This window comes from Pelodiscus sinensis, chromosome 3 (assembly GCF_052426305.1).
Source record: "Pelodiscus sinensis isolate ZL-2025 chromosome 3, ASM5242630v1, whole genome shotgun sequence".
In the NCBI taxonomy this organism is placed as follows: Eukaryota; Metazoa; Chordata; order Testudines; family Trionychidae; genus Pelodiscus; species Pelodiscus sinensis.
Window position 1 is genome coordinate 157,330,353 of NC_143054.1, and position 24,678 is coordinate 157,355,030.

The window sequence follows — 24,678 nt, forward strand, 5'->3', positions numbered from 1 at the left end:
TTCACCCATGAATACAAAGCTGAAGCAACAGTTGCTGCAGCTGGGCCAGCTATTCCTCCTGGCTCTGCCTTCCCAGTATGCCTGGTGTGCTGCTGTCCCGACCTGCCCCACAGCCACCCAGGGCCCCACTTGCCCTGGCACCCCAAGTCAGTGAGAGGCTGTGGCCACCAGGTAGGGATGTATGCGAGTGCTCAACTATTCGACTGCATAAGCTTAACAGATAGTCGAGTGGAGTTCTTGGCTACTTGCTTCCCCATCTTTGCTGCCTCTGTATGAGAGGCAGAAAGTGGGGGAAGGGCAACAGGAGCTGGTGCGGGGGGGAGGCAGGCTGAAAGCTGGTTCCCCCCAGCACTATCTCTATGGTGCTGCCTGCTCCCACTGCTATTTCTATCAGAGTCAGCGGGGGGGGGGGGGGGAATAGGGGAGGCTGCTGCTGTGGAGCAGCCCCTGTTCGCAGCTAGCTGGGTCACCACAAACAGGGGCTGCTGGACCTAGCAGGCCCAGCTTGCATGGGACTGCTGCATCTCTGCATGCTAAATGCAGTAAGAGCCACTAGGCATTTAAAATGCAGAGGCACAGCAGTCCTGGAACAAGCCTTCCTCTTCTCGACTAATCGTGTAGGCGGTACAAATTGTATCGATTACATGATTAGCAAAGTACCTGTTCCTTCACATCCTTAATTCTAGATGGTCCGTGACACAAGCTCAGCCCCCTTCTTCCACTCACAGCAGGGAGCTCATGCTGGCGCTGCAGCCTCAGCCTCCCAGTGCTGCCTTCCCATTGTGTGTGTGGGGGGGGGGGGATGCTCCTCCTCCCCGTCCCCTGGCTGGGGGAACAGCAGTGCCAGCATGCTGCCTGGAGGCTTTCCCCACTGCTCCCATTGGCTAGTATCCAGTCAATGGGAGTAATGGAAGGTGGTGCCTGGGACCAGTGCAAGTAAGTTGCTCCCCTTCCTCATACCTAGACCCTCTGCATCTCCAGCTCCCTCACGCACACACGCTGCTGCGACCCTCTCATCCCCAGCATGCACCTGCCCTCTCCTCCCAGCCAGATACCATAGCCTCAGTCTGCTCCTGCCCCCTCCCTCCTGGCCAGACATTCTACTTCCACCCTGGTCCTGCACCCACCCTTTCTCCTGCACCCTTCCTCCTTGCCACACACTGCACCTTCCCTTGCTCTTATCCTCTTCCCTGGCTAGACTTCTACTCCCAGCCTGCTACTGCAGCCCACTTCCCATCCACACGTCACACCACTCATACTGCCTGCACCCTACCTGCTGCCCAGATTCTGCACCCTCATTCCTCTTACTGGCAGTCCTGTCCCGCACACTGAACGCCCCATTTTTGTCCCAACCCCATAGCCTGGGGGGGTCCACAAAATCCACTAAACCTGGAATCCCAGAAGAGTAAATCTGGCCTATGGGGAGCCCTGAACTTTAGTCCTCCCTGTCTCTTCCCTTCCCCTGGTTGGGTTGAAGCACCAGAGGAGTAAAGCTGGGGGCCACATCAGTGAGGGTTGGTTTTTTTTGGAGGGTTGTTGTTTTTGTTTTTTTGTTTGTTTTTTGCTCTGTGGTCTCCAACAGATTTTTCTGGGTCAGTGACCCCAACCCAAAAAAGGTTCCCCACCCCTGCCATAAATAAAGAGAACAAGGAAACCTTTTGTGTTGGATATAAATTAATATTTTATTTTATTTAAAATGAAGTTTTCTAAACTAACAAGAGAAAGTTAAAGTGCTTAGTCTGTTTAAATTAATATTTTCTTTCTTACTGGTTAAATAAAACCATTCTTTCCAGCTGCAGCCCTAGCAAAATGGCTTGGTGTAATTATGTAATTAATGGCTAGTTTCCATTAGCAGCTGGTGGTTCATGGAAAGGTTTGTATTAACCGAGGTGGGCCATGGACCAAAAAGTTGGAGAACTGCTGTGTTAGGGGGATGGGAGAGTTCTGTGTTGCAGGGGGAATGGACAGGCAGGAGTGGTAGCAGGACTGGGGGAGTGGTGCCTCCCACCCGCGAGGAGTGGCCCAGGCCCAGCCCTGCTGACCAGAAGCCTACCCGCACTCACCGGGTGCTGGCCTCACCAAGTAAGTAGAGCAGCAACAGGCAGAGGTGGCCAAGAGAGCAGGGGGCTCTGGCGGCCACACTGCTAGGATTGCCAGGTGTCTGGTATTCACCCGGACAATCCGGTATTCACGTTCCCCATCTGGTTAAAAAAACCCAGAAAAATACCAGACATGTAAAATGTCCAGTAATTCCTGTTTCCCTCGGACAGAAACCCCGCGGGGACACTTTTCCCTGCCACGTCTGGCGAGGGTGGGGGAATGAGGAGTGTAGGGCCATTTAAAGGTGCAGCGCTTTTTTTTTTTTTTTGGCTTAACTTTGGTCTCCCCCTTTTTTTTCCCTCAACAGAATTTTTTCCCCTTTTTTTTGGCGTGGAGGGGGAGGGGAAGTGTGTGGTATTTTTCGTTAAACCATATGCAACCCTACACACTGCCCGCCATGATCCCAGAAGGTAATTTCTATAAAACCGTCATCACTGTATAAGTTTTTAGTATGTTATAACAAAATCATTTTACCAATCACTGTTTCCACGCACATTTGTCATTACTCTCTCTTATGCACACTCATTGCATGACTATTTTGAACTCCTTTGTATTTAAAAAAAATTGTGGTCCACGTTTCCTAAAAAAGCCCCGGTGCCCAAAATTCCTTTGTAGGGGCCTGGCCGCGCTGTAGCCTGAGGCAGGCACTGGGATGCAGAAGAGCCACCTAAGAGCCCTACAGGTCCAGGATGTAACAGGGTCCAGGACTCCCACCTGCCGCTGCTGCTGCAGCTACATTATAAAGTATTTTTAAAGGGATTAATAAATGGTTGTTTGTATATATCGCTACAAATGGGTTAATTGGCCATTAGTCTCCAACGGGTCAATAGATTGTTTATTGAAACTGCCTCACTCTGGAACATGATTATAACATGTATCAATAGTCAGCCTTATAAGCCATGGTAACAATGTACAAAGCCTTGCTAAGCCATTTATAAATAAATGTGACCATAATGGCTATTGAGAAATGACCCAAAACAGACAATTTTTTTTCATGAATGTGAGGAAATTTTAACTAGACTTAATTCCTGATTTAGTTGAGACTCAAGACCTTTGAGTGTGCTGGTTGTGTAGCTGGTGTCCCCAGTCAAATTAACTCAACTGAATGCATGACATGCGAATAGCCATGGATGAGATTTAAGGTGAACAACTAACCGTGTCTAAGTAAAGTCCCCTAATTGCACTTCGGTGATACATTTAGCCAGTGCAATATATGAAATAAATTGACAATTTATTTCTTACTGCACCATTGGTCTCTTGCATACTGTACAACAGGCAGGGAAAATGTTCTTGCGGGGACACAAAGGTCTCATCTGTAATGGGCTCCCAACCATGCAAGATCAAAGCCATTATTGTGGTGCTGGCCTACAGAGGACACCAGAAGCAAATAACTGTGTTCATTTGGATATGTTCCAGTAATACTAAAGCACAGTTAGTGTTTATCCTCATGTCTTGGCATTTAAAAGACCAGTCTGGAAAAGGTTTTAAAATCCCAAGTATTTGAAACTGTTTGTCTATATGTCCTATGCAAACCTGCTAGAAAGATTCACTTTTTAATATACTCACAACTTCTAAAGAACCCAGACACGTACACAGTAGCTGGGAGGGGAATGGGAGATATCTCCTGGGTAGCCTTCAGGCTTTTTGCAAAGCTTTTATGAAAGCTACACACTCAATACCAAAATGATAGAGTGACATAAAAAATATTATATGATGAGCTTGGATATCTTTTCTTCCCTTAGAAAGTAGAGGTGAGCCCAAAGAAGGTTCTCCAAATGCCTTCCAATTTCAGATGGCTTGAATTCAGCTCCAACTGGGTTTCTGTGAGCTTCATTATGAATCACATGCAAGGTGAGTATTTTCTCATTTTTAAGTAGTCAAAAATCTTGCAACCACGGCACAGTGAAGTTACACTGAAGATTTAATTGGCTCAGTGGCAATATGAACCAGGAACAGAAAAGTAACAGTCTGTCTGATTAAACCAAATAACCCCATTGATCAAAAAAGTTAGGACACTCCATCAGACTTGAGATGCCTAGCACTGGCCACAGGAATAATTCAGCATGTTCTGGTTTCACTTGCAAATGCCTATGTTACGAGTATGGAAAACTGAAGCAGCAACTGGTTAGCCAAAGTTTCAGTTACTATCAGTCCCTGGTCTAAAGCACAGTGACTAAATTCTGAGCCATTTTACCAGGATCTATCACTGTGACCAAGAAAAAGGGAGGGAGATAAGGATTAATGTTTGAAGCCCCATCGTCCCAACTTTAAATGTTCTCTGTGGAATTACTCATGATGAAAAGATAGATATTATAGGTCTGGGCCTCCACCTTTTAAACTAGTGTAAATCACTTACACAGGCAGATTTAATAAGGGTTAACCAAGCTTGTAACAGCTTCCATCAAATTGATGTGTCTAGCAGTTTGCACATAAACTGACTGATGGATTGGTCCCTGCCCATTGCATCCTCCTCCCCTCTCATTCTATGCACTATCAATAAGTCCGCTATTGCCATTAGAGGTCCAGCAGTTTGCGAACAAGAAGAGGATGAAGATCAAAGCCAAGTTGTCACCAAAAGAAATGCCCTGTGAAACAAGTTATATATTGCACACACTGGCGCATGCTAGACTCCAGTGCAATTGTGGCTTAAACTCAGCATCTCCAAGCCAGCTGTGCACCTCACATGTCACTGAGAAGAGTTGTCATTACGCAAAACCAGCCCACTGTTGTGGCTGTATTGCTTCATTCTGCTATTGCATGCGTGTGCAAAACATTATGTCTATCATCTCTTCCACTGTTTCCACATTTGAGGAAGTTGTCAAGTTAGAAAAATGCATAAGAAGTCACATTTGGCACGTGGAATCCTCCTTTACACGGGGGATCTCAGAGCGCTTTGCAGTTCTTATTAATGAAGCCTCATAATGCTGCCAGTGTGCGCCTGGGAAAGTTCTTTGCCCCAATTTCCTCAGGTCTACAATGGGAATAATGATAATTCACTGCAAAGTTCAGAATAGGGGCCTGGAGTCCTGCCTGCCAGTCCCCTTTTGTAGCTGCCAACCTGCTTTTCCATCTGAAAGTGGGCAGGATCTTGTATGCAAAAGTTCCATAGGAAGGACAGCACTGCCTCATGCTCAGCTTTGTGTGCCTTGGCTTACTAGAATGTCAAAACCTCCAGAAGGGCGAGGGCTGTCTTTTGCACAGGGGGAGGGCACGTGGAGCTGGCGGCAGCAGGACACACGTGCCTGGCCTGGCTACCGCCACTGGTGCGCAGCCCAGGGCCGCCTGAGCCTGGCCATGCAGGACCCCATGGCCGCAGGGGGAAGGGCACTGCTGGCTGGCGCTGTGGGGGTTAATGCAGTCCCCGCCCGGGTGGCCGCTGCAGGGTGGCTGCTGGGAACTGCTGCAGCTCGCGATCCGGGAGCCAGGCGCGGCACCCAATGGCAGCTATCAAGCTGCTGCCCAGCTAGCTCATGCCTTAATCCGGCCCTGCCTGGAACCAGAAAGCATGCTCCAGCAATTGCCCCTCCACTGTAGAATGAGGTCAACTCTTGCTGGGGATTCCTGCCAGTCTCTGCAGCCTTTGGGTATATCTATACTGCTTTAACACTACCCCTGGTGGCTCCATGTCAGCTGACTTGCGCTGCGGGGATACACAAACATAGTGTAGATGTCCTGTGAGCAATGGGGCTGACAACATCGTTGGACCCCATGGCAAGTCAGGGGAACCTGGCTCTATGCCCCAGAAGGGGCAGGGCCTCAGGTAGAAGGGGCGGGGCTGGGTCTAGGCAGCCTTCGGTGTTGCCGTGAGAGAGCTGGGCCTCCCCCAGGCAGCCTTCAGTGCTGTCCGGAGCACACCTCGTGGCACTCTGGCAGCGATTTAAAGGGCCTGGGGCTCCACCCACTGCAGTAGTGGCAGTAGAAGCCGGGAGCTCTGGGCCCTTTGGTATCACCAGGCTCTGAAGCAGTTGCCCCCATTGCCTTCCCATCAGTGGGCCTGCCTGCGAGGGGAGGAGGGCCCCAGATTGCCTACACTACAGTGTTACAGCCCCGCAGCCCTAGCCTGACATGGGTCAGTTGCAGGTGATTTTTGTTGCAGTGTAGACATACCCTTTGTACAAGTCCCACACACACTGCTCACCTCTATTCCATCCCTCCTATTGCATGGTGAAGGCTGGACTGGCTTCATGAAAGTTATCGGGGAGCCCACGTTCTGCCAGACAAATAACGACTTTCGTTTTAAAAGTCAGCATCACCTTGGAAACCACATTTGCTTGAGAACGCTCTGGCTACTGTTACCAGCAGTCCCCGAGATCTCTCATTCTGTTTCTTTACTTCGTGCATTTGAGAGCTCCTTGGCTACGTCTAGACTGGCATGATTTTCCGGAAATGCTTTTAACGGAAAAGTTTTCCGTTAAAAGCATTTTCGGAAGAGTGTCTAGATTGGCACGGACGGTTTTCCGCAAAAACACTTTTTGAGGAAAAGCATCCATGGCCAATCTAGACGTGCTTTTGCACAAAAAAGCCCCAATTGCCATTTTCGCCATTGGGGTGCAAAAGTTTTGCGCAAAAGGGACTTTTGCCCGAATGGGAGCAGCATAGTATTTCCACAAAAAGCACTGATTTCTTACAGTAGGAAGTCAGTGCTTTTGTGGAAATTCAAGCGGCCAGTGTAGACAGCTGCCAAGTTTTTCCAGAAAAGCGGCTGATTTTCCGGAAAAACTGGCCAGTCTAGACACAGCCCTTGAGTATATTCACTCCTATGAGGCAGGGAGGGCAACTGAGCATCCTCCCCGCAATGCAACTGCTCTGCCTGAGGGTGGATTTCAGCTCTCTGCAGCCACAAAGCTGAAACACTGGAAGCTGTAGCCAGAGAAGTAGGCAGAGAGGATGAGCAGCAAACACAGTTGGCCATGTTATTCTCAGGCCCATCCATGTTTCTCTCCTGGCAAAAGACTCTAAGATTCTGTCTACACTGAGATTTTTACACTGATGTTGCTCCACAACGCAATCTCCCAGAGCATATCAGCTGCAATAGTGTAAAGTCAGTGCAAAGATGAGTAAGACTGGGATTTTTCAGCTTAGAAAATGTGAGATGACCAAGGGGGGAGATGATAGTTTATAAAATCATGATTGATGGAGAAAGTAAGGAAGGAAGTGCTTTGTACTTCTCATAACACAAGAACTAGGGGTCACCAAATGAACTGATTGGGCAGCAGTTTTCAAACAAACAAAAGGAAGTATTTCTTCATAGAATGAAGAAGGCTTGTGGAACTCTTTGACAGAGAACGTTGTGAAGGACAAAGGTTAATGGGGTTCAAAAAAGAATTGAGTAAGTTCATAGAGAATAGGTCCATCAATGACTATTAGCCAGCATGAATTATGCTGTAATAATTGAATAAGTTGAAGGAATAAGTTGAGGTGGGCCTGAGATAATAGGAAAAGGAACATTAGGTGTTAGGCAGAAAGTAATTGAGATAACCAGGGAGATATGGACAGGAGATTGCTGTGTGCTTGATGTGGAAATGAAGATACTTGACTAGTCTCATACTAATCATGTGAAGTTTTGCCACCTTTTAATATTGTTAAGTTGGCTTTCTTTTGACTGTATAAATCTAAGGGGTTTGAGCCTTGCACGGTACTCACATTTTCTGGGTGCATTTAGCAGAGCAGCTTTGCTAATAAACAGAGCAGTCTGACAACTCTGAGTGAGTCCTGTCTGACTTTGACACCAGGATGGGCAGGGGTGCAAAATTATGCTCTGAAGTGTCCCTAACCTCTGTTTGCCAAAAGCTGGAAATAAGTGACAGGCCATGGATCGCTTGATGACCTGTTCTTTTCTTTCCCTCTGCGGTACTGGCATTGGCCCTGTCAGAAGACAGAATGCTGGGCTAAATGAAACATTGGTGTGACCCAGGAGACCATTCTTTTATTTTGATGATCATGTAACTAATATTCTTTTCAGAATATGCGGGAGACCTAAAGCCTAAACCAAATGTTTACAAACAAGCTAGAAGTCTCACATTCCAGAATAATAAAGGGAACAGAAAGCAGCAACATTCATACCAAAGTAACAATGATTGTTGTGATACAGATCTGCAGGGATGCAGATGAATCAAGTAATTAGTTTCTTTAAAGTATAAAGAATATTTTAAAAAAATATATGAAGCTGTTTAAAGAGTGCTGTACCAAAAACCTGATTTTTAAAATTAGATAATTAAAGGGACTCTATCAGTTTGGATTTTTAACATCCCTCAAAACTTACTTATGACCCTCCACACAGTTCTTATATTCTTCTCTCTCTCTCTCTCTCTCTCTCTCTCTCTCACACACACACACACACATACACTACTAATGCCTTGACTCATTTTCCTCTAAGCCATTCTTTTCAGTCTGTAAAAGAAAAAATAAATCAACAAATGTCAAAGTTCACAAATGTGTTTTATTTGTATTGCACTTGTGAATATTACACACAACTCCCTTTTTACTGGGGGCCAAAGACACAGGCCCACTTTTGTAAGTGTACAGATCTATTGTACAAAGTATAAAGATGTAACTGCATTGCAGAAGTTGTATCTTTCCAGCAAAAGCACTTATAAACATTAGCAATTAAAGCTTACTGCAAGCTGTATCCTTATATTGAGATTTCAGTACAGTTTTGTGTCCAACTCTCCTTAACCAATTTTTCTTTCTGTGCTCTAGTTTTGATCGAAACAAGAGAGGACTATGCAGCACTTTAAAGACTAACAAGATGGTTTATTAGATGATGAGCTTTCGTGGGCCAGACCCACTTCCTCAGATCAACTTGATCTGAGGAAGTGGGTCTGGCCCACGAAAGCTCATCATCTAATAAGCCATCTTGTTAGTCTTTAAAGTGCTGCATAGTCCTGTCTTTTGTTTCAGCTAGACCAGACTAACATGGCTGCATCTCTATCACTAGTTTTGACCATGAGTCTGATCTGCTTTAAAGGGGGCTTCTTTGGCTACTTCTTTTAAATGTTTTAATTTAAAATTAGACATTGAAATTGACTCCCAGATTTTATTCCCCTTCTTTTTCATTTGTTTTTTAATGTGCAGTTTGTTTGTTTTTAATGAAGTAACAATTTAATGGCCCTCCCAGGAGATACTGAGAAGTCAATGGGCACGGAAGATGTTCAAGCACCTTGCAGGACAAGCCTGGGGAATCCATTCATATCATCTCTGTTGATAAAGGCGCAGTGCATGCTGATGCAAGATTTAAAGGGGCAGAACAGGATAAAGGATCTCTAAGGAACAGCAGAATGGGGAAGCCAACTCATCCCCAGACTATAAAGTAAATGAATAATTTCACTGGCAATTGTAACACTCCATTTATTAAACAAGCTGTGTTAATGGCACAGTACAGAGCAGCACATGGTCAGTGGTGAATGGCACTTAGTCCCTTATAGGCTCAGGCCTGTTTGGTTTTCTCCTAGTGGAGCCATAGACTGTAACGGTTCTCTGTTTGCTATAAAAAGTGGATTTAAAATGGCAGGTATTATCAAATATACTGAATAAAGGAATATATTGCATGAAGACGCACCATTCATTGCACTTCTTGTGAATGCAGAACAGCTCAGCTTTGCTTGGCAATTCTCTCCCCACCACATTAAAAGGAGGCACTCTCATACCACAAATCAACAATTAAGCAATTGTAATAGAAGGTATCCAGCCTCTTGGAATACTAACTCTGAAATTTATGACTGTTTATAACCACCCTCTCCCAATGCTTTTAGAAAGACCTTCCCCCAAGCAACTTGTTAACAGGTAGTGATTACAGGGTTATAAAAATACTTCACAGTTGATATGGCATTACCATTAAAATATCAGATAGCTGTGAGACAGCTGCCAGAGAGATAGCACAAGAACAAAGGTGAGAAGTGTAAATAACCCAGAAAGAACAAGTAGTCTGATTCATGTATCCAGCACGGGTGCTGAGAGACTGAATTAAGAGCAGCATTTGTCCAGCACTGAACTCAGAAACCAGAGGCTGAGGACAATGAGAAGTAGAAAACAACCCTAGTTATTTTGGCAAGAAGTTGGAGGTAAACCCAACAACATAGTGATTGGCAGGTTCACATTACCTCAGAGGGCAGGAGCACACATAAAATGACCTGAAACCAGACAATTCCCCTGCCCCGCTTCACAGTCTCTCTACCATGGCAGCATAAAACTCCTTCAGAAACAACCAGGGAGGTGTTGGATTTGCTACTGCACAGTGGAATTTGCTACTCGTTCAACCAGCATTAGTTCTGGAGCGGATGTGCCTTTGGAGATCCAGAGAAGCTGCTCTCTTGTTCCCTCTCTCCCTGGCTGCTCCCTCAGAATTGAAGAGTGCTCCAGTTCCCCGTGTAGAAAGCTGCAGGTATGCTGCTCTCCCCTATGTACAGGTTTGGCTTCTAATGGGGCATGCTGTGTTAGGTTTATGCAGAATATTCCTTCTTGACTATAGTCTGACCACTTCAGTAATTTAGCTGCTGCCTTCACTGTAGCTCTGCACTCAGCATTAAGCCGAAGAAAATAGTTTCTGAGGGTGGATGACCTCAAAGTGCACTATGAGTGTCCAGTAAAGAGCTGTGCACCTAGGCTATGTCTACATTGGCATGATTTTGCGCAAGAACTCTTTTGCAGAAGAGTTCTTGTGCAAAAACTCTTCCAGAAGAGAGTGTCTACATTGGCATGTGCCTTTGCGCAAGAGATGTGCTTTTGCGCAAGAACATCTTTGCCAGTGTAGATGCTCTCTTGTGCAAGAAAGTTCTGATGGCCATTTTAACCATAGGGCTTTCTTGCGCAAGTAATTCATGTTGCCTATCTACACTGGCCTCTTGCGCAAGAACAGTTGCACAAGAGGGCTTATTCCTGAGCGGTGGCATCATAGTTCTTGTGCAAGAAGCCCTGATTATATACATTAGAACGTCAGTGTTCTTGCACAACAACTCACGGCCAGTGTAGAGAGGCAGCAAGTTTGGCGCAAGATTGCACCAATGTAGACACAGCCCTAGTGAACAGCCAAAGCTAGAAGTAAAGAGCAGATGAGCACAATCTCAGATTGATACAAGGTTCAAAGTCTGGCTCATTGAAGGCAATGGCAAAGCTCCCATTAGCAGCAATGGGGCTCGAATACTCTCATAGGCTCCTAGTGGTGCCCGGGTCTGTGGACTACTTCCACAGCTGGACCCGAGAACACCAAAAGGACGGAGAACATGCCAACAGAGAAGGCACAGAATATGTTACCATATAAATAACACTGAATACAGGCTGAAGTTATGGGACCTGGGCTAAGCTCAGTTATTTCCTCTAAATACTTTGAGCCTAGGGATCTATGACACTTCTGGATGTGTCTGAGAGTTGGCTAGTCAAATTTGCCTGACACAGTAATGCTGGAGAACATGTTTTCAGGGGCAGAAATGACATCAAACATACAGTTGCTCACTGATTCAATATGAGGCCTCAGAACAGCCCTGTCTATGTGCTTCTTGCCAAACCTGTTGGATCTCTTCTTCATACTTTTGTGTTCAAGTTCGGCATCTCCGTATGTAATCAATGTCCAGTGCAATATGAGATGAGTAACCCAAAATCCTTAAAAAGAGGTTTGTCTGCTGTAAGCAATTACACTTCTGTCTCCAAATGGTTAGCAATTGCCACTCAGGAGAACTATACTGGAGATGAGAGTAACACGTTTCTGAGTTTTTTCAGTTTACGTTTGGCAGCAGTGTGTGTGCAAGCCACTCCCGCATTCCTCTTCTCTCCAGGTGGGTCTTTCACATACCAACACAGAAATGAAATATTTTTTTCAAAATAGGCAATTTTTTCCCCCCAAACAGGAAGCTGGCAGAGGTACTGCAGAGAAGATAAAGCTTCTGTAACTACTTTTAACTAGTTTTTGAAACTGGCTAGACTTCAAAATTAATGCTTTTTTCTTTAAAGGTGATTGTAAAAGTGTGTTTGCAATATTCTCTCACTAGTACCAAAATGGCAGATATTATTTATGGTGTCTCTCCTCCAAAGCTTCTTGGGACTTCAATACTCCCAAAGACTAGGACAGTTTAAATGTTCTTTTTATTTTTCTTGAGATGCATGGTTTTCAGTATCACTTAGGCTATGGCTACACTGTAGCCTTCTTCCTTAAAAGCTTAAGCAAATGAAGCATGGCGATATTGCATGTTGCGCTTAATTTTCATAAGCTTTTCTGGGAGAAGGCTACAGTGTAGCCGTAGCCTTAGTATTAGAAGCTTCAATAGCTGCTTGAGAGCAATGTGCTAGCAAGTACTATGTTGTGGTCATCCCATAACCATATTACGTAGCCGGAACTGGTTCACTGAAGCTACGTCTACACCACGAGCCTCTTGCGGAAGAACAAATGCAAATGGAGCGCTCATTTGCATTTCCTCTTCTGCAAGAGGCTCATAGTGTAGATGTAGCCTAAGAGAGACATTAGGTGCCTTTACAAAGATGAATACAGTGACTCTTATTAACAACCATCACAGAGACCCCAGCTTTCTGATCATTATAACAAGTGGTTGTTTATACCTTTTAATAACATCATGTCAGATCATCATTAAACAGAAGAGGTTTGTGCTTTTTGTAATTCTTTATAACATAGAAAGAAGGCCTGAAATGATTCCCTTTTGCTCTCTCCACAAAATATATTTATTCCTCCTTGTTTTTCATCTTAGAAATATCAGGAATGTCAAGCCTGCTTTTTTTTGGTTTTCTTGGAGATCAGAAATATAGGTTGAGAGTGCTTAACTCTTCAATGAAGGAGCTTGAGTCTTTAACAGAGAGAGGTTTTTTTTCCCCCAGGGTTTCTCACAGGTTTACGTTAAACAGATGTCAACAAAAACAAATAAAACAACAATAAGAATACCGTGTCCGCCCATTATGGTTTCACTTGCCATGTAAGCCTAGTGTCATAATCATACCAGTTCTCCAGTGAGCCTAAAGTGTCTTCTGAGAAAAAACATAGTAGACTAGACGTGAATTTCTGTGGGGGAATTTTCAAACATGCTCAACACTGCTGCATTTAACTCTCTTTACAATTCTACTTCAAAGAAAACAATCAGAAAAAAAAATTTCAAGCAAAAAAACACCTGGAAAAACCTTTTCGGCTATCTTGCATATTATAAAGAATTAAAGAGGGCACAAACCCATATTCCCCCTCCTCAGGTCATATTTAATACAATGCAACAGTGCTACCAAAAGTCTAATGGGCAGTTTTCACTTGTACATGTTTTCTAATTCATTTTCAGTTCTGCAAAGAAAAATGGTCTAATAAACTGTAACTCTCTAAAGATACTTTGAAAGTGAAATGTTATGAGCTAAACTGTTCATTTGAAAAACACAGTTCCAAGTTTGGATGCATTGACCTTTCTGGCCACCTCAGCAGGCTTACTGGCAGTACAACATACAGAGCAAAGCAACTTTCCAAACAGGCAGATCTGCATTAACGGCAGTAGAAGTTAACAGACAGGAAGGAAGGAATTTCACAAGGAATGAGATCTGAAAACTGTTAACACAGGGGACAGTGAAAAGCAGCAAGTACAGATTTCACTATATTTTATAGGATAATTGTAATACGTTTAATATTTTGAAATTTTTTGCAACAATACTATAAAACTAAATCATTGAACTCACCTTGTGTTCCAGAGGGTTTTCCTTGGTTGGTAACATATAACCCACATAGCTTATATGCTAGGGTAGCACATTGAAACAGGAATTAGAAATATAAATACAGCAGAATATTGGGGAAATATCCTCATGGCCTGGGTGGGAGAGGAGGGAAAATCTCATAGGGTATGTCTTCACTAGCCTCCTAGTTCGAACTAGGGAGGCTAATGAGGGCGACCGAAATTGCAAATGAAGCGTGGGGTTTAAATATCCCGCGCTTTATTAGCATGTTCCCGGGCGGTCACCATTTTGGAAATTGACTAGCCTTGAAGAACTGCCCGCATCTACACGCGGCAGAGAAGGGCGATTCCGAAATAAACCCCTTACTTCGAATTAACAGTTAAACCTCATGGAAGCCTGGCATGCTCCAGCAATGCTGCGTGGCAGAGGCAGGAAGCCCAATGCATCTCAGCTGGGCTGCCCAGCAGGGCCTTAAAGCTCAGTGGGGCTGGCAGGACTGGAGATGGGGGAGGGAGGAGCCAGCTGAGTGGCCCAGCTGAGTGGCCCAGCTGAGTAGCAGGGAGTCCAGAAATGACTTTCCCTGGTCTGGCAAAATCCTTCATTTGGGACTGATCAGGTCCGAGGTTGCTAGATCAGGGAGATCCAATCTATAGTTAGACAGTAAGCTCTTCAGAGCAGGGACCATGTCCTCCTTTTATGGGTGCACAGTGCCTAGCGCAATAAGGCGCTGGCTGATGTCAGAGGCCTCTAAATGCTCTCAAAGCACAAATAAAAATTAAAAATTAAAAAATAATTACATGAAAACAACAAGGTAATCTGGAGTGACTCTACTGATAACAACAGAAATACTCCTGGTTTGTTCTACTGCAGCTGAAACCAGAATATATCAGTATATTGCTTTCAACTAGCCCACACAGATGACAGTCTGTCTCCATCAGCATAACAGTGAGTTATTGTTTAAGCCACTGTAAACTTAACATGATGGTTCTTATTTCAATTACGCAATACAAGAAACGAGATGGAAAACTTGCTTGGCAAATGAACAGTCATACTGAAGTGGGGGGGAGGGGATATTCCTTACAAAGAATGTCTGACATACCCCTCCAGGAAGATAACATAGATACAAGATTTGTTTCCAGTGACTAGATTGTGCCCCAGCTCCACATGAGTAAAAGAAGAGAAATGGAGCCACAAGGGGACCAGGATACCAGTTGTTCTCTTCTTGCAAAGGAGAAAATCCAGTTTCAACAGCACTCTGAGCACTGTGCATTTTCTTGAAAGCAGACAGAGTGGTGTTATTTGATTCCATGATGAGTGCATTAAGATCTGACTATGTCCCACAAAGAAGCTAACATGGTAGCAGAGCACTTTGTTAGTAATAAACAAGCTCTATGAAGGTCAACTGGAGACAAGCTGGTGATTCAGAAAAGGACTGAAATAAAGGGTCCTCATTTAAAAAAATACTATGATATTCTACAGTAATGACCAGAGAACTTCCACATACAGTAGAGACACTGTAGAGCTTTGGGTTATGGCCATAAAATAATTTATGTATATTTGTATGAGATGGTGTAAGAAATGGGGAAACAGGGGAGTATTTCAACACCTCCCTCATCATGACCTTGTTACTTTCTAGGTTCATTTACAAAATAACAGGACTTATCAAATGTAATGTACAGGTGCTTCACATATATATAAATATTGATATTTTACCTTGAATATTATATTTTATATAAATCCTACTTTACTTTAAAAAAATCTTCAGATCAGGTTTTCCATTTCTTTTACATTTTCCTTCAAAGAGTACATAACTATATATTTGTTATGTCAAAATTTATGAGTCTCTCTCCTCTCTTCTGTTATGCTTTCTGCAGACAAGGTCTGAAACTATGTTAGCAAGAAACAAAACAATAGCTTCCACTTGATAACTTAGATAATATAGGAATTCAAAGGAAACCGTTTTCTGTTTTCAGGTTTCAACACTGATTAAAAAATTATAATAATCCTTTGTAAATCAGGGTCCATAGATAATATAAAGCAGCCTTTATAAGCAAATCTACACAATTGGACATGCTTTCAAGAGGCAGTTAGTACTTGTATCAAAATTCAAGAGCATTTCTACAGAATCATACGACTTCCTGCGATGCAGAGATATGTTAATTTCAGTTCTAAGAATTCACAGTTCTTTTTCTATAAGTGGCCTCATCAAATCCCCAGGATTCATTTCACAAACCTGCTATTCAATTGCTGATGCTGTTAACCACACGGTTGATTATGATGTGCACACAATCTGGTGACATCATCACATGGAAGATCAAAAATAGGAAAAATACCCTCCCTCCAATCTTTAAACAGTTTTTTATCTCTCTATTGTATATATACGTATGTGCATGTTTCATTTCACCCAGTGTGATTACATAATGAACAATTTTTGTGCTGGTTAAGGGTCTTCTTCCATCAATGGAATTTCTAGAAAAAAAAAAAAAGAGAATTATTGGCCTTAGCTAGTAGACTGCTTGGGTGCCTGAAGAGTGTCATCTCATATGTACCAGTTGATGCTATACAAATAGCTTGTGCATAAGTTTATGATGAAAGGTTGTACTTGTGAGCAAAATATACAATATTATCCCCAGTCTAGTCCCTCCTTAACACCTGCTTCTGTTGTGATGCCAGTATGGAATCAGACAACTAAAACCTGCATTCGCTCCAAAATAAACAAGGAAAAATTCTCTAAGGGGCTTTGTTGCCACTGTGTGAGTTGGGAATGAAGATTCTTCCCTGTTTCACTCCTGGAGAGTCAATCCCCTTGCCACAAATGTGGCTCAGGATTGGCCTGGCAGGGTAGAGGAGATGAAACCCTAAAAGCACCGAAAAATTTATTTTGAAGAAAGCATAAAGAATAACACATATGTTGCAAATAATTCTTACTTAATTCTTACTCTGAAGCACAAGAACACAGATTGTATGTATGGTTTATTACCTCTGACACACATCCCATGTAACTTATCCAAACAGATCTTACCATCTGCAATATCGATACTTGGGCTAGTAGATGCAGCCTCCCCAGTGGTGCTATTGATCACCTCAGTTCTATCTGAAACAGGATGCACGCCCATTTGGCACACAGAAGATGAATATAAACTTTGGAGAAGTTCAGAAGAGCCTGATATACTCTCACAACTCTCAAATTCAGCAGGTAATGTGTCTGTATCTCCTGGGCCGGGATAAGCTGGAGGGTTCTGATCTTCTATCTGCAAAACATGCCCCAGGCCTGCAGGAGATGAGTATCCTGGCGCCAAGGCATTCAAGCCACTGCTCACAGCTTCATCATAGGAAGGCAGCATGACAGGAACACCATCCACTACCACGAAGTCGGGGTCACTGGTGGAACTCTCTTGGACGGCTCTACATCAAACAAAGACAGATTATCATGGAGTCTTTGAACATTTCAATAGCATCTTGAAGCAACCACCAAACTTCTCTCAGTATAATATTTTCTAATCACATAAATAGAGCTATACATTGTTCTTAATGTTCACAGGAATATCCTTTCCCAGATCTGCAGAAATCAGCTCAGGCCAATAGCTGTGTGCAATTTGGTTTAAGGAGATAAACAAAGCCAGTAACCTGAGGCATCATTCAGAGAAGGAAAGGACATCTGTGTGTTGGAGATAAGGAACATTTTCTATTGTCCCATGCACAGTAAATATCAGGGATATAAACTCGGGGTGGATCCATAAGTGTAGAGAGGTCAACATGGGAGCTAAAGGAGTATGGGCACATGCAGGACATGTAAATCTACTGAGCTGATAATTGCCGGATGATGCAAGCTTTGGGGTTGAGTTTTTTAGCTCATTTCACCCTCAGTTTGGAAGGATGCACTTCCCTGTTCCTCCCACAACCACTAAGAGGATATTTTCAAGAAAACTACTTTTTTTCAGTCTGTAAAATTGTGGATCTTTTACTCTCAAAAATTTAAATTAGATTACATTGGAGTCCCACCGGTATGCCATGTGTTTTTAGGGTATATGGGAACATCTGAAAAAAAGAAGAGGAAGACAGAAGTCTATTTCAGCAAGTCAGAGGAGCAAGACCAGGATATCTGTCATTGGTATAGTGCTGCCTCTTAAATCTAGAGGTCTTCCCTCTTGTGTACATATTAATTAGGTGATCTAGTCCATCAACATACACTGGTACAGCGACAGATTATCTGACTTAATATAGCTTTCCTACCTCTCATCCACATCCACACCCCCACCCACACAGAGGTCTTGGTCCAAGAATATGACTGAACCTAGCTATGACACTACCTCTGTTATATAGCTATATTTAGTCAACCTACAAACCTCAGCTTTCTTATTTGTAAAAGAAGGTTAATATTTACCTCCCTGTCTTGCAGGGACTAGCATAAGCATTATTGGCAGATAGCTGATATCTGTACAGTGCTTTAGGCAAAGAACAGGAAGAGGATATGAGAGAGAAAGAGCCACAAAGAGAGAGAGATTATGAATATTCAGGAGGGGTTTTAAGAGAAGCGTCACTGAAGGTTTTTTTTTTTTCAATTTCCATTGAGGAAAAAATAGTTTTTGAAGTTTATGCTACTCTACTAAGCCTAAAATATTTTAAAGAACCTACTCCTAAACCCCCAAATTGATATATTAAAATACGTTGCTTCTCCCTGTAAATATATTTGATCAAAGACAAAACTCTCAGTATCAATGTAGCAATTAGTATAATCACACCTAAAGCCAATTTGGCAATTTTTTCTTTTTCTCTTTGCCCTAAAAGAGGCCAGAAGTACTATGGAATTGCAGGGGTTCTCAACTCTATGGGTTGCCTAGATTTGTCCCCATTCCCTCTGTTGTTTATTGTTCAATGCGAGAAAATAAGATAGTTGGAATCTCATTTTATTTCCTCTCCAAAGGGCATTCAGTGAAATAGCTAAATTAAAGCCTTCAATGTCCAAAGAGCAAAAGAGTACAAACCTTGGAAGGAAATGCGTCTTAAATTTGGTCTGGAACATCCTGGCTAGAATAACCAACAGAAGTACCAGTAGAACACTGGTAGCAGTAAATGCCACAATTTTCCAAGTCGTCAGGAGGGTTTCCTGTGTATTTGGCCAGGTTTGCTCTGTAGCAAAAATGCAATAAAACAGCTGTATTAGATTATAACTGTTTCATATTTGTATTGCAGTAGTGCCAGTCAGGATCAGGGCACTTGGTTTTGTACAAATACATAGACAATATCCTTATTCTTAAGGTACACTGTCATAAATTTTAAAAAATAGTATAGAAAAAACTGAAAAAATCTAGTGATGTGTTTTATTAGGATTTATTTGCAAACAAAATAAAGAAGATTTAGCAAATATTTAACAAGGCACATTTTAGCATCTATGGAGATAGCTGCTGAAAATTCAAGATCATAAAAGCAGAAATAAACTACATGTTACTAATGTTTCAAGATGACTCTGTAAAATTTAAAACGTGACAGAACTGTAGTTCAGCAGATCATGTCAGCCTGTGATCATACCAGCAAAATAAAGGGTTAACGCCTGCAGACGTTGTGACCTTAGTGCTATTTTTACCTGTTTTGACACAGTATACTTGATCTGAAGGGAACCACTCTCCTTTTTGGCAAGTGATGTATTTGTAGTCATTGGTAAGAGTGTAACCAGGATCACAATAGAATTCAACCACAGTTCCATGGTTATAACGCTCACAAGGCCGCGGATGGCAAATATAATCTCCATGAATCACCATTGGAGGTAGTGGACAAACTTGTGCAAAAGGAAAAAAAGAAAGTCAACAACAACAGCAACCACTTCATACAGATTATCCCCAGTATATGGATTTTGTGTGACACTAGACACGGGACCAAATACTGCCTTCCTTTATAACTGAAACCCAAACCATATTAATGCTACTGGGAGCCTGAATTCTGACCACAAATGACCATTATCAGATATGTCTGATGCAGTGTGGGGGAAGTAAGGTGGGGTCCATAGTTAAGTCAGAAATCCACATGGCAGAAATGTGCAGACCCCACTTCAAGATCTCCACAGAACTCAGTGGTCTTTTTCATGAAGATGTCTCTTTTGGGCACCAGGGTGTTAAAAGTGAAAGGGGGGGGGGGAAGTTATAATTAGGAGAGAAAATTACCACTCTATCATATCACTCTATCCTGGGGTTTTCTGACAAGAACCTTTACTAAGCAGCTGAAATTGAGTTGTAAGGTCCCGTTAATACATATATAATTAACATTATAAAAAAGCTACAAATAATAATTCCATTCTCAAACAGCTCATGTTATGAAACCAACTGTTCTATGCTGTGATAGGTACAGTACAGATGATGTTGCTAAAACAAAGTCCCTAAAATTAATTATTTTAAAGCCAGTGTCAGAGTCTGAAATCAAGGACCTGCTTGCAAAGTGAGTTGCTATTTGACTTGAGTGAGGATATCAATCGGCCTGCTTGGGAAGTAAGGGTATGCCTACACAGCAAAGTTATTTTGAAATAACTTTACTAGCGTCTACACAGCCAAACCGCTATTTCAAAATTAATTCAAAATAGCGGAGCGCTTATTTCAAATTGGTAAATCTCATTCCACAAGGAATAACGCCAAATTCAAAATAGCTATTTTGAAATAAGTGTGGTGCTGACACTTATTTCGAAATAGGGGGCCTTCAGCCTTCCCAGGGTGCTCTGGTGGCCACTCCAGCCTCAACCAAGAACACTCATCTCCCTCCCCACTTCCTGGAGCCCTTAAAGGGGTTGACTCTGGCCACAATGCCTGTGCCAGCTAAAAGCCTGCCAGCCCAGAGCCAGCAGTCACTGCACCTGACCCAGTGGCCCCAAAACATGAGCCAGCAAGCCACTGTCAGCCAGCCCTCCACTGCACCCCAGGAGCAGTCTGCCAGCTCCCAGGATCCTGCCAAGGCCTGAAGAAGGCGGACGCCTTCCTGGTCCAGGGTGGAGATCATGGACCTTGTTTGGGGGGGATGCCCCCAATGTCCATGATCTCTGCACTAGATGGAGGAACGTGGGCATCTATGGCAGGATAGCTGCCAGCCTGGCCACCAAAGACCACATGTGAACCCAGGAGCAGGTTTGCATGAAAATCAACTTGGTCCAGTGAGACCCCCAACCCTGACCCCTGGCTTCCCCTCCCCCTTCTTCTCCTTGATTCCCCCTTCCAGCTTCCTCCTCCCAGGTTTCCCCCTCCTCTCTCCCACCCTCTCTTTTTCCCTCTCCCACTTCCTTTCCCCAGTCTCACCAGAGTTTCATCCCCTCCCCCCCGTTTTGTTAAATAAAGAGAGTCTGTGTTAATGAAAATACATGTATTTTATTTGACATCAGGAAGGGGGGTTAGGAAGGGGTAAGTGGAAGGATGTGAGGGAGGAATGAGGCACAAGCCCCAAGTGGGCAGTCCAGGGATGCTCTTAGTGCTCCTCAGGGTGGAAGATCTCCTGCAGGGCCTCCGGGATACTGACAGCCCCCCGATGGACCTCCCGGATGGCAGCCTGCAGAAAGTGCAGCTAGGCTCACAGCAACGTGTCCACGAGAAGCACCAGAGTGCCCAGGGGCAGCTCTGGCTCCATGTTGCAGAGTGCTATGGTGTCCCGAGTGAGGGCAACCAGAGCACGCAGAGACAAAATGTTTTGCTGTCTCTCAGCAAGGTAGGCAAGCAAGGAGGGAAACCTGAGAAGCAGGGGGGGGTCCCTTTAAGCACAGGCCTCAGATAGACCCAGGCAGCAACCACACAAAGTAACTCCTGACCCGATGCCCTGCCAGACCTGGTTCCAGACAGCCTTAAATGCGATTCAGCATCCACTCAGTGTGGACGTGCTATTTTGAAATAGGAAAAAGCTATTTCAAAATGCATTGTGTGTGTAGATGCGTTATTTCAAAATAAGCTATTTTGAAAGAACTAGTTCAAAATAAGCTATTTTGAAATAACGCTGTAGTGCAGAGCCAGCCCAAGCTATGGGCTGACTGGGCTACCACCGGTCAGGAAGTGCTGCGCGGGGCTGCCACACATGCGCCATGCACCCAGGGGCAGGGCCACGCTGGTATACGAATGGCTTGGGCCGGCCCTGGTGTAGTGTAGACATACCCCAAGGAATTAAATGCAACAGTAGTAGAATCTGGCCCTCTATTAACAAAGAATACTACAAAGGGCTATGCCAATAACAAAGAACTGCAGTATAAACAGGCTTTCAAAAAGGCAATGAAAGTAAAAGAAATCACTGTTGGGTACACAAATTAAATGAGTGACTGAAGGAACATTTTTAGAAAATAGCAGTAGCTGAAAGTGTATGAATAAACTGCTTCTTTGTATATCAAAGGAAGCCTCTTTACTAAAAATGAGAACCAACATCTGTTGACCACTGCTTTGGTTACTGTTTCTCATAGCTGCTAATGTGATTAATAAAATGAGTTCAATATTTAATTGATTTTGTTCTGGGAGTCTAACTTCTCTGAACGGGCTAAAACGGTCAGTTTATTTCCCTTCAGAGACTATAACAAATAACCAACAGGATCAGTGCCCTCTGAAGAGGCTGTTGTGTTAATTTCATGCATCTGCTGCTTTGCAGTGAAGACCGACTGCATAGATTTAAATAATGAAAATACCATTTTTCTACAACAAAATCTCCACTGAAATCACAGTTCAGTTGTTTCTTTCTGTGAATCTTGTTACATGAATAATGGATTTCAAAAGCTGAAGAGAAATGAAAAGGAAAGGAAAAGGAAAAAAGAAAAGAAGAGAAAAAGAAAAGAAAGAAAACCCACAATGAGACATTAAATTAAACTCCAAGAGTAGCTGATTATAATGTGCAGCACTGTCTATTCCCCATGCCCTGAAGACAAGCTTTGTGTTTGCATTCTCACTGACAAGGCTTAAAGATAATCTGAAGCCCAGATAAGTAATTCACACCAAAGGCAATACCCTGCTTACTTTCCTAAGTGGACTAAACCCAGGAGAAGCAGGAATGATTTATTAAGAAATCCAGAAAAAGTCTGAAGAGTCTCTCCTTTCTCTAGTTCAAAGGAAGGACACCAAGGTGGCAAGGGAAGATGCCTATTACCCATATTATGGATAGCCTCACTTCCCAAAACTATGAGAGCAACAATCCCAGCCCACTCCATGGGATATGGCATGTTTTTATTACATACATTTATTGCCCTCTCCATGCTCCCAACTTCTTTGCAGCTGGGTTCAAAGCAAGCATTGCAAGCTGTAGCAGGCTGCCAGAGATGTGTCAATACACAGTACTGCTCCAGCAATGTGCAAAATAAAAAGCTTCTCATCGCAGTGATCAACTGCTTTGAGAAGCAAATTTCCAGTCTCAAGCAATGACACCTGCTGCCTCTCCTGGCACTTAGAATCCCCAGTCTATTAATGACATTGGGGGCTGCATCAATCTTCTGAATGTAGGAGGCACAACACCGGCCTTCTGGCATTCTGTGTCGGCCCAGTAAGCAAGCATTTTTCAACTGTAAGATTAAAAAGAGTACATTGCCGGCTCAACTCAGCTATGATACTGTCACAGCCAGCTTATACTGGGAGATATATTTTATTAAACTCTGAAAACAGGAGCATTAATCTCAGCATGTTCTATTTCCTAATGATAAAATTGAAGCTGGTGTCACATTCATTGTAGATATCCGCCACGTTTCAAGGGAAAAACTCATACTGCTGCTGCCCAAGAAGCATTTGTAAACAAACCTCTTTTTATCTTTGCAGAAAATTTGTCTTGGGTAATAAATAAAATGAACTGAACCTGTTTTAAACACTCTTGCCTGCCAGTGGCTCTTTTTATTAAAATACTGATTACGGGGAACAGATGGGGAAAAAATGAAGCAGGTTGAAAATGAGCAAGTTAAACTTAATTCAGGCAGTACTCTATTCATATTTCAGTCACCCAAGAGAATAAGGGCTTTTCCCTCATTTCAGGCATGTCTCACTAATGAATTTTATGCTAATCCAGTCTAAAGAATCTTCAATGCACTTCAAAATTTGCATAGCCTATGGTTATATTCAAGTCTGCAAACTGAGATATTGAGACTTGTAATTCCAAGGTAATTAATTATTATTGTCAAGGTCCAAACTTCTTGGTTAAAGAACAGCCAGGGTCCAGACTCTATAGAAAATAATACAAAAATTATAGTTATTGTTATTAAAATAAACAAAAAGATCTTGTCATCTATTCAAAAGCATCTGATGGTCTGGATTTGGTCCACTGTCCGTCTGCATATTGACTATGCCAGTGTAATTAATAGCCTTCAGTTTTAGAGAGTCTTTGTAATGTAGCTTGCTTGCTTTGGTTAATTGATTGGGTTATTTATCAATCAATTAATTATTGAGTACAGAGCAGCCATCATACTCCCAGTTCTCTTTGCAAGCTACTCCATGTAAAAAAATAACTAAAGACTTGATCCAAATGAATGGAAAGACTCCCAGGGACTTCAAACATGCATTAGAATTGGCCCTTAAACAGCTTTGTATTTAAGGGTCTGATCATATAGACCAGTGTTTCTCAACCAGTGGTATGAATACCCTTAGTGGCACTTGAGAAGTCTAGGGGTTACGACAACACAACTGAAATTTGGAGAAAACTGAATTTTTGTTTTAAGTTTTACAGCGCTTTATTATTTTTGTATTTTTTACACCCCAAAATTTCATCGCCCACCCGGCTACAATTAAGTTGTTTAAACAAATGTGCTGCAATGGTAGAAAAAAAAAATGTGTGTGTCTGAAAACTGTAGGTACTAGGGGTAATTATTTTTTTTAAAAGGGTACTTTATAAAGAAAGGGTTGAGAAACACTGATGTAGACCAGTGGTCACCAACCAGTAGATCAGGATCTATTGGTAGATCTTGGAGCTTCTGACAGGTTATCCTCACTGACTGGCCAAGAGGCTGTCATGTGCAGC

General features: G+C 43.0%; 1 protein-coding gene and 1 long non-coding RNA gene across 7 annotated transcripts in view; one reads left to right on the forward strand and one right to left on the reverse strand.

The window, feature by feature from the left end:
- LOC112544560 (uncharacterized) overlaps positions 1 to 9,355 on the forward strand; it is a 24,374-nt gene extending 15,019 nt beyond the window's left edge. Inside the window, exons 1-3 of one of the 2 annotated variants that reach the window (XR_012902945.1) lie at positions 2,403 to 2,510; positions 3,843 to 3,951; positions 9,218 to 9,355. This is a non-coding gene — a long non-coding RNA (uncharacterized LOC112544560). Of the gene's footprint in view, positions 1 to 2,402; positions 2,511 to 3,842; positions 3,952 to 9,217 lie in introns of those variants that run through there. The other variant, XR_003087898.2, reaches the window with a different exon arrangement.
- Positions 8,520 to 24,678, reverse strand: part of SUSD4 (sushi domain containing 4) — a 124,322-nt gene continuing 108,163 nt past the window's right edge. For all 5 annotated transcript variants that reach the window (XM_075925257.2, XM_075925261.2, XM_075925256.2 and 2 more), the window contains 4 exons: positions 19,328 to 19,519; positions 18,729 to 18,873; positions 16,766 to 17,148; positions 8,520 to 16,212 (listed from right to left, as the gene is read on the reverse strand). In XM_075925257.2, the coding sequence (XP_075781372.1) occupies positions 16,184 to 16,212; positions 16,766 to 17,148; positions 18,729 to 18,873; positions 19,328 to 19,519 (749 nt within the window). In that variant the 3' untranslated portion in view covers positions 8,520 to 16,183. The remainder of the gene's footprint in view (positions 16,213 to 16,765; positions 17,149 to 18,728; positions 18,874 to 19,327; positions 19,520 to 24,678) is intronic.